The sequence below is a fragment of the Phycodurus eques genome, chromosome 19, assembly GCF_024500275.1.
Source record: "Phycodurus eques isolate BA_2022a chromosome 19, UOR_Pequ_1.1, whole genome shotgun sequence".
NCBI classification, from domain to species: domain Eukaryota; kingdom Metazoa; phylum Chordata; class Actinopteri; order Syngnathiformes; family Syngnathidae; genus Phycodurus; species Phycodurus eques.
This window is the reverse complement of record NC_084543.1, coordinates 573,616-589,977: the sequence shown is the minus strand read 5'-3', so window position 1 is coordinate 589,977 and position 16,362 is coordinate 573,616. Positions and strand designations below refer to the sequence as shown.

Here is a 16,362-nt window from a genome sequence, read left to right as displayed (position 1 = left end):
ACGCCTTCATTTTCATATCCTAATAATCACAATTCGGATTATGAATATAGCAGAGTTAGATTTCGCTCATGTAGGAATTTGCAGAAAAGTTGCAGATGAATATTCATGCCTGCGCGTCGCGTGCACGTCGAGTAGCATCGAGGGCGCGCGCGGCTGTGTGTGCGTTTTGCGGGGGGGGGGGGGGGGGGGGGGGCGTGCCCAGTCCGCGTCTTGCGTTTAAAACGCTTCGGCCCGGACCGGCGAGACACAGCAAAACGCAGCCACACGCGTGACACGCGCGCACACAAAGACGCACGCTCTTCGCGCGGGTCAGGTCCAAGGACCCGGATGACGCGAACTTTCAGAACCAGAAGCTTGTGAAGAACAAGAAAAGAAGAAGCTCGCCGCTGGGATGCCGGATGAAGTTTGACGTGCACGAGCAAACTCAACTTTTCGATCCAAATTGTGAGTCCTTGTGGCGCGTGCGTGCGTGCGTGTGTGTGTGTGGATGGCGCGCGCGCGCACCTGTTCAACATTTGTCGCCGGCATTTGCGCATCGACACGCACGTGCGGGACGCGAGCGAGTCGATGTGGCTACTAGTACACCCTTCGGCCTCACTAGTAGACCATTGACACTGTAAAAGTTGACTTAGTACTTTTCAGAAAAATGCCTGCAAAAAAAGTGTGACTTCAATGAAAGTCTCACTTCTTGACTTGACTGCAAAAATATGCCAACTCCAAAAAGTAGTCACACGTATTTTTCCCAAGTCAACCGATAGAGCGTTCGCGGTGTTACAGGGCGCACTAGTAACGTTTTGTTCCACTACTGCCTTGAAGCACACTGTGACATTTCCATTTCCGAGAGTAGCCAAATATCGCTACTTCACAATAATCGGACTCGAGCCAAAAGTCACAAGTATTCATCCAAATATTATTGACTTGAGTAAGAAAGAACGGAAGAGGAAGACTCTGCTCAAAAGGCTGCGCCGGCTGTCGTCTCCGTGTCCTACCTACTACGAGTGGAGTTGGACGATGTCACTAGTAGGACGACAAGCATGCAGTTGTTAACTGGTGCGCAGTTTTGCCACACTAGTAACACGTATCGCTAGTGCGGACAAAGAGCGTGCTAGTTACATGGACTTTCAAATGGATAACGAGGATACGAAATAAATGCCCTCCCCCCCCCCCTTATCCTGGATATCCACTTTAAAGTCCATGTACTTGAGGAAAATGGCTACTAGTGCACTCGTATATGCGCCTTAAGGGTGCAAAATAATTGCGCCAACAGATTTCCATGAAGTCACTCGAGAATTGAATCCAAATCTTTTCTATCCGGCGTAAACTTGTACTCGTTGGCCAAAAGTGGAACCAAAACTAACTAGTGCGCCCTGCAGTGGATCTAGGAGTGCGCTGAATTGTCTTACTAGTCAGCACACACTAGTGTGTACGTGGACCTTAAGCTGGATTTCAAGGATATTGACGCAATGCGCAAAAGTTTTCCCATAAAGCCGTAACCGCATTTAGCAGAAAATAAACATGACTAGTAGCACACAGTCGTTCTACTAGTGCATTGATTTTGTTTGACTATTAAGTCCAAAACACAGTACTAGTACATGAACCTTACGCTGGATATCAAGGATGAATGAAATGGAACCCATGAGCATTTAACATGCTTGAAAATGAGGCTACTAGTGTGTGACACATGCCTACTAGTACGGCTGAGTCATGTTACGAGTGCAGCACAGTTTACTAGTGAGGCTGACTACTGAGGTTGCGTACTAGTAGGCCCGGTAGTGGAAAAAAACCTTACGGGTCTGACAGTCGTGCTCCCTTATTGCGTTACTAGTGCGGCACAAAGTTACGACACAGCGGTACGCGGTCCTTATTCTGATACGGAGCGACTGCTAAACGACCTCGGCGGAGGAAGCTCGCTTGAAACTTGAAACTCGGAGCTCCGTGTTTTGGTTGAGCGAGCGGAGGCGTGTCCGACGACGAGCGTGAGCGAATCCGCCGGGGGTTTGGCAGTCGACAAGCTACTCTTCCTCCTCCTCGTCCTCCTCGTCCTCCTCACACCTTCGACGGGAAGCGTCGAAGCTCCCAAAGCTGAATTGCGGAATATCGCCTCCGCATATGAGCACGTTGAAGAGTTTTGGCTTCGACTTGTGAGCAAAGATTTGCCGCGTGGTAAACGATTCTTCCAAAAAGGCTGCAAGCGCTTTGTTGAAGTTCGACGTAAAACAAAAAATGACATCTGCATTCAAAACAATCACGTAGCCTTCCGTAGCCCAATGCTAACATCGAACGGGACGTAGAGAGCATAGACAAGCTAACTCCTAGCATCTCCGCGGCTGTGTTGTAACCCTCTCAGCAACGGATATTTGCATACAGCTAAAATAAGAACGCTCGCAGGCATATATTCTTTATCCTCTGTCGAGAAGGACAATAATGGCTTCTTTCTTCCCATTTGCACATATATCCGTCTGTCTGTCTGTCCTATACTGCCCCCAGGTGGCCAATTCACAGACATCGAAAGGAGCAGCACAACGTCCATCGCGTTGAAGCAAAAAACGTTTCGCCTCTTTACGTTCTCGCGAATGATGTCATTTGTGTACGTTTGTCAAAAGCACGGTACGAAAACGTCGGTTCATTTTCGGGACCGGCTGGAACCGCTTTCCCTTGGTTTCAGGGAGCGGAGACGACTTCGGGTGCGAGTATTTTGGTGAACTCGGGTAATGCGCATATTACAGCCTCATTATCAGCGGCTTTCCGTGTAGCGACACCAGCAATCCTTTTTCGACCAGCCGTCCATTTTCTGTCGCGCTTCTCCTCGCGCGGGTTCGCCCATCCCGGCTGTCGTCGGGCAGGAGGCGGGGTGCGCCCCGAACCGGTCGCCAGCCCGTCGCAGGGCGCATACAAACAAACGACAGTCACGCCTACGTGCAATTTTAGAGTCTCCAATGAATGCACGTTTTTGGGATGCGGGAGGAAAGCGCAGCGCCCGGAGAAAAGCCACGCGGGCGCGGGGAGAACGTGCAAACTCCGCACAGGCTCGAACCCGGGTCCTCGGAACTGGGAGGCCGACGCTCTAACCGGTCGGCCGCCGCGCCGCCCGTTTTTCTACCTCCTCCATAATTTGAGGCCCCCCCACCCCCGCCCACGTTCAACACCCGCCGCCCATCGACGATCATTTTTCTTCGGCCGACCTGATGCCCATAAATTCTTTTGATCGTTTGTCTGCTTTCATGGAGGATGAAGGAAGTCACCGTCGCGCGGCCCCGTTATCGAACCCCGCCGCCAATAACGGGAAACCGCAAAGAGTCGACGTCCGCCCAAAAAGGTTCACCATTGCCGAGAAATAGCGGCAAAGCGCTACTTTTGTCTCAAAAGACATTTCCGCGACGTCTCTTCATTCTCCTTGGCCTCCGGCAGGTCTCGGGGAGGTCGCAGAGACCTCGCAGGGGCATCTCACCGGTCGCGGACAGAATTAGTCTCGGCGTCGTCTCTGAGATCGGGTCTTATGAAACCCCCCAAAAAACGTTTGAATTTACCGCCACTGCCTGGCAACCCGGCCAGTCTCCAGGAGACGACGACACCGGCAGAGACTCGAGTCGCCATCAAGTCACCAAATCGTCTCCAGGCTAGCGAGATAGGGCCTTCAGTAACCGCTCCCCGATACGGACGAGCTCGCGCCCGGACGACGGCGCCGTCGTGAACGCAGAGAGAAGCAGGTGTGGCGTGTGTGTGTGTGTGTGTGTGCGTGTGTGTGTGAAAGGGCCTTAACTTCTGAACCTGAAACGTTGCCCTCCCCGCCGCTTCTGAAACGACAGCTCCGCTCCCGGTAGCTCGCGGCTGCTTTCTAATGCTGCGTCGTCCTTTTTTCAGACACCGCCCGTGACAAAGGAGCGACTCCCGCCTCCCGCCGCGATCAGGCGGCATCGTTTCCCGAGCGAGCGTTGTTCCTCGAGCGCCTCCAAAGTGCTCCCGCGACGCTTCCCGCGCAAACCGCGACCGCGGGCCCGGGCCATGGGCCGCTACGGCGGTACGGCGTCCTCCGAGGAGGCGGGCGCCAAGCTGGCTAACGGCTACGGCAAAGCCCGCACGCGTCCGCAGCGGGCGAGCCGCTTCGTGAAGAAGGACGGCCACTGCAACGTCCGCTACGTCAACGTGAGCGAGAAGGGTCAGCGCTACCTGGCCGACATCTTCACCACATGCGTGGACGTGCGCTGGCGCTGGATGCTGCTCATCTTCTGCTCGGCCTTCCTGCTCTCCTGGCTCTTCTTCGGGTGCGTCTTTTGGCTCCTCGCCATCTTCCACGGCGACCTGAAGGTCCACGCCGGGCACAAGTGCGTCTCCAACGTCAGCACCTTCACGGCCGCCTTCCTGTTTTCCGTGGAGACGCAGACCACCATCGGCTACGGCTACCGCTACGTGACGGACGAGTGCCCGGCCGCCGTCTTCGCCGTAGTCTTCCAGAGCATTGTGGGCTGCGTCATCGACGCCTTCGTCATCGGCGCCATCATGGCCAAGATGGCCAAACCCAAGAAGAGGAACGAGACCCTGGTGTTCAGCCACAACGCCACGGTGGCCATGAGGGACAACAAGCTGTGCCTGATGTGGCGGGTGGGCAACCTGCGGCGCAGTCACCTGGTGGAGGCTCACGTACGGGCGCAGCTCCTCCGCTCCCGCACCACGGCCGAGGGCGAGTACATCCCGCTGGACCAGACCGACATGGACGTGGGTTTCGACAGCGGCGTGGATCGCATCTTCCTGGTGTCGCCCATCACCGTGGTGCACGTGATCGACGAGGACAGCCCCTTCTATGGCGTGGGCAAACGGGACCTCCGCGCCTGCGACTTTGAGGTGGTGGTGATCCTGGAGGGCATGGTGGAGGCCACCGCCATGACCACGCAGTGCCGCAGCTCCTACGTGGCCGGCGAGATCCTGTGGGGGCATCGCTTCCGACCCGTGCTCTTCGAGGAGAACGACTACTACAAGGTGGACTACGCACGCTTCCACGCCACCTACGAGGTGCCCGGCACACCGCAGTGCAGCGCCCGAGAGTTGGCGCAGAACAAGTACACGGTGTCCGCCTCGGGATCCTTCTGCTACGAGAACGAGACGGCGACGGACGCTCGGGAGGACACGGACGAGGGCAACGGCGGCAGCGTCGGACCCGACGCCGTCCGGGACGCCGACCGCGACCGGACCGCCGCCGCCGCGCCGCTCAGACGAGAGTCAGCGATATGAACCGCACGCAAGCCAGTCGACCGCCACTTCGGAACTTTGAGTTCCGAACTTAAGAGGCGACGGCGCCCCCTCCCTCCGCGCTGCGGGATCGCCACTCGTGTGACCGTCAAAGGGGGCGTGTCCAGCCACGGTACAAGCGGGAGACGCCATTGGCCGACCGTGTCGGTGGCTCGCTATCGATGTTGTACATTCGCGTCGTCGTCGTCGATCTTCTCTTCCTCGTCCTCTGCCTTCGCTCCCTTCTCCCAATCTTCTTCCTCCTCCTCCTCCTCCTCTTCTTCCATCTTGCCCTCTTCTCTTTTTTCCACGCCTGATGCCAGCGTGCCAAAAACCTTTGGATCATGATTCATATTCCTAACGAATAACCAAATCAGTGTTTCTTCTTTTGTTTTGTTAACGGTACAAACACACGTCTTCCGTCTTCCCTTCTCCATCTTCACCGAGGAGACCTCCGCCAAGGCACTTTTGGATCGGATACATTATTCACGCTATATTAACGGGGGACGAAAGTCTTTGCGGGATTTATTATTCAAGCTTCTTGGAATTTTCTAACAAACTTTGCAATCGCGACGTGCATCCCGGGTGGAGCTCAATCAAATAAACAAATAAAACAAACGTGGAAATATGTTCACACTTTTTCGACCGGGAATAATAAGACGTGATTATTATTATTATTATGATTGTATTGCCTCCTTTTTCTTTTCTTTTTTTTTCAATAAAAACCAAATGATGTTTTTTTTAATCATAGCTGACTTGAACCCGATACAAGGATACAAGCGGCCGAAATGAGTTCCCTCCGCGGGGCGTCCGGGCTCTCCCTGAGAGAAGCTCGGTCATCCGGGAGGATCTCAGAGTAGAGCCGCCGCTCCTCCGCCACGAGGCGGCCGGGGCCTCCGACTCGGACGCCTCCCCGGCGAGGTGTTCCGGGCACGTCCCGCCGGGAGGAGACCCCGGGGACGACCCGGGACACGCCGGAGAGACTACGTCCTTCGGCCGGCCCGGGAACGCCTCGGGATCCCCCCGGAAGGGCCGGGGAGAGGGAAGTCTGGGCGTGCCTGCTAAAGCCACCGCCCCCGCGACCCGACTTCGGATAGGCGGAGGAAAACGGATGGACTCGAACTCGTCGAAATGGGACAAAGTCGACACAGGGAAACGGCCCGTTTTGGAGCGGCCTTTGATTGCGGGCGGCCGAACGTCGAATCCCTCGGCGCCCGTCAGGTGGGTCGACGATCTCGGCGAAGGAGAGGCGCTCGCTAACGCTAATGCAGAGTTACACTTGGGTTTTGTCCCCAACTGTAACTGCATTAGCGTTTTTTTCGCGAGAAATTTGTGTACGTAGAACATTTTTTAAATCTTGGACCTCAGCTCATGGAAATGTTGCGGTTATAATTTTGTTCAGAGAAAAAACATTTGTCGTTGTTCAAATATTACATTACGACCAAGTACTGTATTGTGGTTTCACACTTGTTTCAAACAATTTGGGGTTTTCTCAAACTTTTGGGGTGTTAGGAACGCCCACGGCTCTCACACAATACTGCACTGAAACGCTCTCACGCAAACTGCCAAAATGTTCTCACATCATACCGAAACGCTCACGTGTGCGATTTAAGCGCTTCTACACACTCTTCGCGACTCACTTTCACTAGCTAATTATGTTATTTTAAAAAAGGTGAATATTATTACCCAAATCTGGACAGTTTTGAAATACGGAATCGAGCACAAAAGTTGTGACGCGGCCAAATGTTTATCGGATCGGGACGCGAACGCGTACCTGCGGCAGGAGCTCAGCGGGGAGCGCGACGAAGCGTCCAGAGTTTGCTCAACAAATTCCACGCGTGATCCGCCTTCGACACCACGGCCACCGCGACCCTTTGCGCGACGGTCATTACGCCGGACTATCGCAATATGAGTCGTTCGAACTGCTCTAAGTGCTCGAGGACTCTGCATCTTTTTGCACAATTGTTTTTTGTCAATGTCTTTAAGTCTCCAAAGTGTTCTCAGTCAATTGACCGTCTGTTGTCGTACTCGAGCGGCTCCGACGACCGGAGACAAATTCCTTGTGTGTTTTGGACATACTCGGCAAATAAAGATGATTCTGATTCTGATTTCAAATTCCTCCAACCGGCCCTCGGCGACGTCGGCCGATCGGTCGTTCTTTTTTCCACGACGACGGTCGGAGCGAAACTCGAGTTTGACCGGCAAATCACGCCTGACGTAGCCTGACGTAGCCACCGGCACACTTTGTTTCAAAATCAGCACTTCCGGTGAGTGTGATTGAATTTCGTCAAATGTTTGATGTTTTCGTCATGTTCTTCGAGAAATCGTTGTTGTGATGACGCACGGTTGTGTTGCCTTTGTGCGGAGTACAATTGGAATCTTCGATGTGGATTGCGGGCGGTTTGCGCGACGCTGACGCTCGCGACAGCGGTCGGACCGAGTCGCTCGGGTCGGGCCCAGCGGCCCGGTACCCGCCGCCCGATATTCGTGCCGGCGCCGGCGTAGGCGCTGCGTGCGCCTGCCAGGTACGAGCTTCTTTTCTGACCAGCGTGTCGGCGAGGTGGGAAAACAACAGCTGAGCACTTTGCCTTCTCCACTTCCAACTTGACATTTGGATCAAGTTGCACGAAACGTGGCGCAATTCAGCGCAGAATCTCGACGGTATTGCCAGGTCCTTCTGACGGTTCTCTTTCTGCTTTTGCTTGTGGTGCCCGACGCGGACTTTTGCTGGTGTTGCCGGGTTCTTGGGCCGGTCTTTCTCGTGGTCCTCCTGGTGGTTCGACCGGCGTCCAACGCAGACTCGTGATGATGTTACCATTTCTTTCTGGCCATCTTTCCGGTTGCTCTCGTTGTGGCTCTCTGCCGGTGCTCCTGGTAGTACTTCTGGTGTTTCATCTGGTGTTCAAAAAAGCAGACTCTTGATGATGACGCTATTTCTTTCTGGTGATCTTTCGGTTTGTTCTCCTAGTGGTTCTTCTGGCGAGTGTTGTGATCGGCTGCTGCGTCACGGCAACAAGAACGACATCATCAAGAGTCTGCGTAGGACTCAGACAATGACAGGAAGGCTTTGGTTTAGCGCCATCCCAGGCCGACCTTGTCGTTATTTGGGCGGCCTCTGGACCGGGGGGGGGGGTCGCGTTGCTCGCCCGGCCGGCCCCGCCCCTTCCCGCAGCGCACGCCCAAACACTTTGGCCGTCTTTCGCATGGGAACGAGGCGCTAAAAGTGGACGGGGGTTAAAAGTACTTATTGTCGCCCGCCGCCGCGCCCCTTTCCCTCCTCACAGCTGCTCGCTCGGACAACTGCGGCGCTCGGCTGGAAATAATCAAGCGGAGTGTGGGAAATCCCTGCCGGGATGAAGATCCTATTGACAATAGCCAGAACCTGCAATCTTCTTCCTACGGGTTAGATACCACAAAATAAGAAGAAGTGACATTTGTATTGACAAGATACTACCGACTTTATTCTCGTACTATTAGTATTTTTGCCCGAAGAATGACTTTATTCTAAGAAAAAGCTCCACAATAATTGCACCTTTTGGTAAGATTACCACTTTTAGGAGGGAAAAAAAAAAAAAAAAAAAAGCATCTCAGAAAAAACATTCCAAGGACGTCATTCTAAAAACATGTCAACAAAAACTTCCCGTATTCCAAAATAATCTAAAAAAAAGATGATTCTCAAACATTTCTCGAAAAAAAAAAAAACTTCCCCCAAAAAATAATCATGTTATTCCTGTAATAATATGACTTTTTTCAAAACAACAACAACAAAAATCCTTGCTCCTCGTATCGTTCAGATGTGTTTCTTGAAGAAACAACTTTACTCTCGTAAATCGGTGACTTTTTTTGTGGAAAAAGAAAAACAAATATTTTCTCCCCAAAATGTGGTTATACGCGTTTTTTTTACTGATTCCATAACAAAACATCCTCAGAAGGGTAGACGGATTGTAGAAAGTGATTCAAAGTGGATCAGATCCCGGTCCAAATGGAGTTTCTGGCCCTGCATAGTGCTTACACCATGCACATGTAGTGGGAATCAGATTGGATTTGAAAGGTTAAATGGGATTGTCAGTGGAGAATAAAAACGGGATCGAATTTGTCCTCAAATGGCAGAAAAAAAAGAAAAAAAAAAAAACCAGAAAGCAGATAAGTTTGGAGAGACGTAAGCACTTGATCATATTGAACGCGATTGTGAGTGTTAAATCCTAATTGGATCATATTTGGACCGAATTCGGTGTCATGTTGCAGCTTCAGATCCCGAATACGCGATGCAAAATCGGTCAGGTTGAAATTGACTCGGATTTAAGCGCCTGCTCACGTTATCCCGGGATTGCCGGTGCTAAATTCAATTTGGATCAAATCTGGCTTGAATTTGACTTAATGTTGCGGCTTCCGACCTTGAATGCCGAGTACCGCTATTGTTGTCTCAATCGGATACAATTGAAACGAGATGAAAGGATGGCGTGGCGTTAAATGCGATGCGTGCGATTTCAACGGGATTTGTTTGCGGTGTAAATACGAGCCGCTGACGAGGAAGCACAAAGCGCCGGAGCGGCTCGGACTCTTCGCCTGCGGCCATCCTTGAATATTTTCCACCTTTGACAGCTGCGATCTAAATTTACACCAGCGGCAGGAAAAAGATTTTCGCATCCTGCCGGCCGCGCGCTTCCTGTCACAGTGACCTCCACGTGTGGAAAACAAGGCGAGGTCGGTCACGGGCCGGCCGAGATGTCGGGAAGCTCCCGCCGCCCGTCGTCTTCGCACGACGACGTCCGAACGCCGGACGGGATGTGACGCGTGCCGCTGCGTGCGTGCCGACTTCCTGTTACAATCTTCACGTCCGAACAAAAACGTGACGAACGGCGTGGAAGCGGCGCTAGAAGTGCGTCCAGATCCGCGGAAGAGGAGCCGGGGGCCGACGGCGACGCTCCCCCGGGATTGAGGAACAATAAACGGAACCGGCTGCTAACCCTAACCGTAACCTTCGCATCAGCTGTGCGCACGCCGCCGCCGGAACGACTCACAAAAAGTTTGGGCTATCGCGCTTTTGGGTGAAATGTCAGTTTCAAGCAAGTGCGTCAAACTCCTTTGAATTTCGTGGCCACTTTCAGCCCAGTTTGATCTCAAGCGGACCAGAAAATTCACGCAGGCCTCATGAGACGTCAACGACAACCGAAAACCTTTTCCCCCCCGTTGGTTTGCTGCATATACTTCCAAGTGCATTTGGAAAATATTCACTTTTATTATCTTGTTGCAAATCATATGAGCAATCTGAAAAGGTCTCAATTGTTTTTCCTTTTCACGTGTGCAACGTACAGAACAAAGTGGAGCTATGTATGTACCGTTCATAAAACAACTCGCTAAGAAATCATTTCAAAGGGACCTACATTTCCACATCATTTAAGTGGTTCTCAGTGCGACCTCCTGTGGACAAAACCCGTAACAACGGTCCATTCTCTATCCCAACGGGCCGGAAGGGTCCCCGTCGGCCCGTTTCTGGCCCGCGGCCCGTAGTTTGAAAAAGGTCCGCTAGCGTCATGCTAACATATAATGTGAAATGCCACAGACAGGGTAACGGCGTCAGGGGAATTCGAACCCTTCAAACCAATAGCACTTAACACGCACGGTGCAGCAACACATACAAACAGAGCGTACGACAATACTCACAGGAATATATTCAAAGATGACTGGAGCTCAGTTGGGGAACTTCATTACGCTGAGCTCAGTGCTGCCTGGCACGTCGTGGCACAACGTGGTACTGCAATCAAGGTGCACGACCTGAATTTCAGATTTGCCAATAATAACAATAGAACGAAAGATGACCCCGATGGATGATTGCATCACCTTTCCAGGTGAACTTCATTTGACCTTGTGTGAACTTTTGAATGTCCAACGGCTGTTTTTTGCACAACTCGCCGTTCGATCCACGATCGGTCAACGGTACCGCTCGGCGGCGGCTCGCCTCCGAGCGGAAGAGTGACAGCCTGCGCCAGGCTATTTCATTGCTAGCGTGTGCTTGTTGAGGGCTTGCGCTAACATCGCTCTTGGTAAGATGTCGGTTTGTTTGTTTGTTTGTTTGTTTACCAGTCAGTCAAAGGTCGTTTCTCCCGTCTGCGAAGAAGCGCGGTCGTGTCGAGTAGAAGTTTCCTGGTCCATCTGGAAAAACAGAACAGCACTTCACCAGAATTTTACAGCAAAGGTGACTGCAGTAGACAACAAACTTTTGGAAAGTGAGCGCTACCACTTGGCTACTGATTCGTGCAAAGGCCGAGCAGATTCTGAAATGAGTTTGCTCCATTTAGTTGCCGTAAATTGTCTCATCGTTCTTGCGCCTGCTAGCTTGTCTCTAGGAACGCTACGATTTGGTTAAGCGCTACATTCCTTACCTTTCAACCATACTCATTTTTTCAACATCCATTTCCCGAACCGCGCGCCTGCTGGAGCCCGTCCCGGCGATCTTCGGGCAGGAGGCGGGGTACGCCCTGAACCGGTCGACAGCCAATCGCACGGCACACAGAAACAAACAACCATTCGCACTCACATTCACACCTGCGGGCAATTTAGAGTTGTCAATTAACCGAGCATGCATGTTTTTTGGGGGGATGGGGAGGACCCCCGACGACCCCCTGCGGCTGTCCCGTGTGCTGACTGGTAAAAATGGCCGCTGTTAAAAATGGCGTTACAGACTGCAGTGGAACGTAAATAAACAACGCTCGCGTCTTGCGACGAGTGGGCGTCGGGCCGCCGCAACAACCCCGAGCCCTCCGCTCAGCCGTCATCGGCCGACGTGACGAGGAGGCGGTCGGATCGCGGAAGGACGACCCTCCGGATGTCCTGTCAATCCAACGGCGCGGTACGCCGGAGACCCAAACACCTGATCGGCTCAGCCAGGAAGTGAGCGCTGAGCAAGTGAAAGAAAGAAGACAACTGACGGGTTCTTCTTCGCCTTGGTCACATTTGTTCTTGCTTTCGATTTTTTTTTCATGTTTCCTTTCTTCTTTTTCGTTCTCACTCTCTTGTTGTTCTTCTGTTTTTTGTTCTTGTCCTCAACCTTTTTCTGGTTTTGTTTTTTGCTCTCGTTCTAGTTGATTTACGTTTTGCGTACGTCTGTTCTTCTTCTGGTTTTGTTCGCGCTCTTTCTCTGCTTTTGTTTGTTGTTCTGTCATTCTGGTTCATTTGAGTTTTTTGTTGCAGTTCTTGATCATATTCGGTTGTTCTCGTTCCGGTTTTTGTTCTTGCTCTTGTTCTGGAGCTTGTGTTGTTGTTTATCATTCTTGTTCTCATTTTGTTTTCAGTTCTTGAGGAGCCTTCTCGGTGACTTCCTGAACAAACATGGCAGTTTCACTCACCTTGATGGCCGTGACCCGTCCGAGCGAATCTGAACGACGAAGTCCCGTCGACTCGAACTTCCCGGGTCTAGCGTCCGCTTCCTGCGTGCGTGCGGTCAAATCTGGAGGCCGTCCTCGTCCTCGTCCTCGTCCTCGTCCTGTTTATAATTAGCCGCCACGCTTTGGTTTGATCCCGGTGAACGCACTGACCCAAAACTAACGACGATGCTCTAAGTCCCTCGGCTGATGTTAATGATGGCAGCGCTTCAAAATGGAGGCGGGTGGCCTTAACAGGAGCGCCGTCGGGCTATTTCCGGACGAACAAAACCGAGCAACACGCACGCACACACCTTGCGGTTTCCGAGGAGATCTTCTCCAAATGTATATTTATAAATACAGCACATGCTGGAAACATATTAACATTGTTATTATTATTTACATTTTTAGCTACTAACTGATGAACCGTGCTAATTATTCTGACCGACGCTGCACGCTAACCTTAGCGCCTAACCAACGACATGCTCACTGATCTGACGACACGCAAACAGTAGCGGCTAGCGGATGACATATGCCAACGGTAGCGGCTAACCTACGACACATACTGAAAATAGCGGCAACCTGACGACACGCTAGCGTTAGCAGCTAACCCTCGACACGTGCTTACGATAGCGGCTAATCGTTGACACGTGCGAATGATAGCGGCTAAACTGTTGACACATAACTAACTGATCTGATGCCATGTGCCAAGGCTGACCGGTGACAGTTTGCTAGCCGTTAACGTTAACATGTGTCATCACTTAGCTGCTAGCATTAGCATGCAGTGCGAGCCACAAATGAGAATGAACTAGTTCACGTTTAAATCCATAGATGCCATTCGAACGCTGTCAACCTTCGTGTAACTTTACGCGCCGCGATGAGCGTGTGAAACTTCGCCACACAACGCTGTGCAGGAAGGGACTCGCAAACAGGAAGTGACTCTCAGACAGGAAGCGTTTGAGTGTGAAGACGACGCGGAAAGGTTACTAGCCGAGTGCTGGACGTACACGCGCGCACACACACGCGCGCACACACACACACACACGCACACCACCGACTTCTATTTCCTGTAACTGCAACAACAACATGGCGGAAAACTGGACACACACACACAATACGCACATAGACACGCTAAATACTTATTATTAGGCTGATTGACAAAAAAATCTAACGCGGAAACTGCAATCAGAATGGTGGCAAGACCATAATTGGACATTAGTGGCTTACGGGAATCCATTTGACCGTATCGGAGTGGACATCTTGTTCCGAAAGAAAAAGGGTCATAAGTTAACTGCTAAATTTGTAATTATTCACACGTTCACACACAGTGTCGCTTCTGATGACTGACGGACCAAAAACACACAATATGCTAACATTAGCGGCGAACCGATAACACGATGATGAGTCTTTTCCACAATATTTTTCGGGAATTTCCTGCCCAAAGTCGTGTCGAGAAGCTGACTCAGCACTTTTGTCGTCGATGACTATTTCGGTGACGGAAGGAAGCAGGAAGTGACGAAAAAGATGAATGGATGGGAATTCTGTGTGTGTATTGTTGTTATTGTGTGTCTTCAGAGGATGTTGTTAGACTTTCAAATCCTGTTTACTTCCCTTTCCCATACGCAGGTGCACTGAGCGACTAGCAACCACCTCTGCCTGCCAGAGGGGGGCGCCAAGGGGCCCCGTCACTTCTTTTACTTCTTAACGGCTATCTCACGACACGCGCTCAAGTTGAAAGGCTAGCTGCCAATTAGCCGCGTGGATGCTAATTGGCAGAAAGCAGACCGGATGACGTCACGCTTCGGACATTTTCACGGTCAACTTTTCACGGTGATCGGCTTGAGCGGCTGCTGGTCGCGTCAACGGCTCCTCGGGGTCCCGCTTGGACTAAATGGCTTTTTGCTCACCTCAACGTCAGACACCTGCACTCAAACAAACACACGCGTGCGCTCTACTGAACGGAGGTCGTACGGCCGTCACGTTAGCCGTTAACGACAGCGCGTTTCCCCAGTTAGCCGCTAACTTTAGCGTGTGTCACCAGTTAGCCCTTGACATGGGGCAAGCGTGGTGCGGGACCCAAGTGCCTTCACTTTTTGGTCATTCCGATTGAAGATCTCTTTGTCAACGGTTGACTTGTGACGTGATCTAACATTGTGGGAACAAAATCTCTCCAGCATCAACACTGACTTTGAGTCGGCTCACAAGGTGGAAGTGGAATTATTTTCAGAGGACTTTCATCCATTGTGCATAAGTGAGGAAACATTTTCATGTTGTGAATGGAAGGGTCCATGTTGCCTAATTTCGTGTTTGCGAGATATTCAGAGAATGAAACGGATCTTTCGTTAGTGTCCGCGTGAACTCGGATCCGCTGCAGTTCCACTGGATCCAAATGGGTCAGCAAACGTTTTGTATTTATCGTCACAAAATTCAAGTCTCCATGTGCGCATGCCCCCCCCCCCCCCACCCCCCCACGTCCAGTCTGCATTGTCCCCCAGCTCAACATGCCACATGTGCGTTTTCCCGAGGCCAAAGCCGAGCCGAGCACGCCGTTCCACTTGAACCTCTCCGGATTCTTTCGAACTCCCACTGGTCAAATCTTCAGACAGACCGAGTTTTGAATGAGCTGTGTTTGGGAACAGAATGACGGGACTGTAGGAGACCATCTCCTTCATTCGTTCCCACACGGGGAACTTGAGGTCGCCCACGTGTTTGACTTCATCCAGCAGAGCTCCTTGGAGCAGCTCGGACTTGTCGGGCAGGTGTTGGATTGCGGTCATCGCAGTCCGGAAGTTCTTCATGAAGGAGACGGGGTCCGACGCCAGCCGCTTCTCTGCGGTTCTGATCCCGCCCGAGAGAGCCGCGATCTTCTCCTTCGTCCTCTGACTCTTCTCCTGCTCTTCCTCCCTCACAGCAGAGACTCCTCCTCAACCTGCAGGAAGCCACAAAGCTCTTCGAAATCCTTCCTAATCTTGCGATCAACCTTCTCCCTCTGGACTCTGCGTGTTCAATGCAGTTGTCTCTAATCTCATTCAAACCTTCCAGTCTTCATGTCCCGCAGGGCTTCCTGGAGTTTCTCTGTGACCTTTCGCAACTCCTTCAAGGGGATGGAACTCGTGGCCAGCGCGAATGTCTTCATCTCTGCAGACGAGGCTCGCGACCTCCTGGTGGTCCAAGTTTCAGTTTTTCCTTGCGCAAGCTGCAGATGTCCTCGGACTCCACTGAGGCTTGTGTAAAGGCCTCACACACGTTCCTCAGTGCCAAGTTCAAAGGCGGCGCCACCGAGTTACACCTTCTCCTACAGACTGGACACGATCGATCTCCTTTCTCCTCCCACCGCCGCCAAGCCGTCACTTCACGGCAGCAAGACAGGACCTTTGAAGATCTCCGAACAGGTCGGAAGTCGGAGAGGCTCCTTAATGTGGCTGGCCGTGGCCCTCGAGAAGACGCCGTCTCGGTCTGCAAGCTTCCAACATTCACCGGGGAGCGCTACAGTCTTCTGCCTCAGACCAAAGTGAAGAAGTGATCGTTTATTGTCCAAAAGTGCACTTCCTGCTTCCTGGAACCGTGCTCGTTATGACCGAACGTTTGTCTGTTCGTTATCGTAGAAAGGAGATCTGCCAGGTGCCAAAGTGCAACATGAAACGAGATTCGCCGTTTCGCAGACGACACTCAAATCGACCTACCTCTCGCTCCCCACGAAGAGTGGGCGTCACCAAAGGTGCTACGCACGCTGCAGACAGATCCTATTGGCACGAATCACTCACTCATCAAGCTGGAC

The 16,362-nt window shown here is 52.0% G+C and overlaps 1 protein-coding gene across 1 annotated transcript; it reads left to right on the top strand.

The window, feature by feature from the left end:
• The first annotated feature begins 265 nt into the window (after positions 1-265).
• Positions 266-5,947, top strand: LOC133418289 (inward rectifier potassium channel 2-like). Its single transcript, XM_061706835.1, has 2 exons — positions 266-444; positions 3,862-5,947. The coding sequence occupies exon 2, from the start codon at positions 4,003-4,005 to the stop codon at positions 5,224-5,226; it is 1,224 nt and encodes a 407-aa protein (XP_061562819.1). The 5' UTR covers positions 266-444; positions 3,862-4,002; the 3' UTR covers positions 5,227-5,947.
• Positions 5,948-16,362: the final 10,415 nt, after the last annotated feature.

What these genes read in the sequence shown, in the direction of transcription:
- LOC133418289 (XM_061706835.1), top strand. Translation starts at nt 4,003, where the DNA reads ATGGGCCGCTACGGCGGTACGGCGTCCTCCGAGGAGGCGGGCGCCAAG.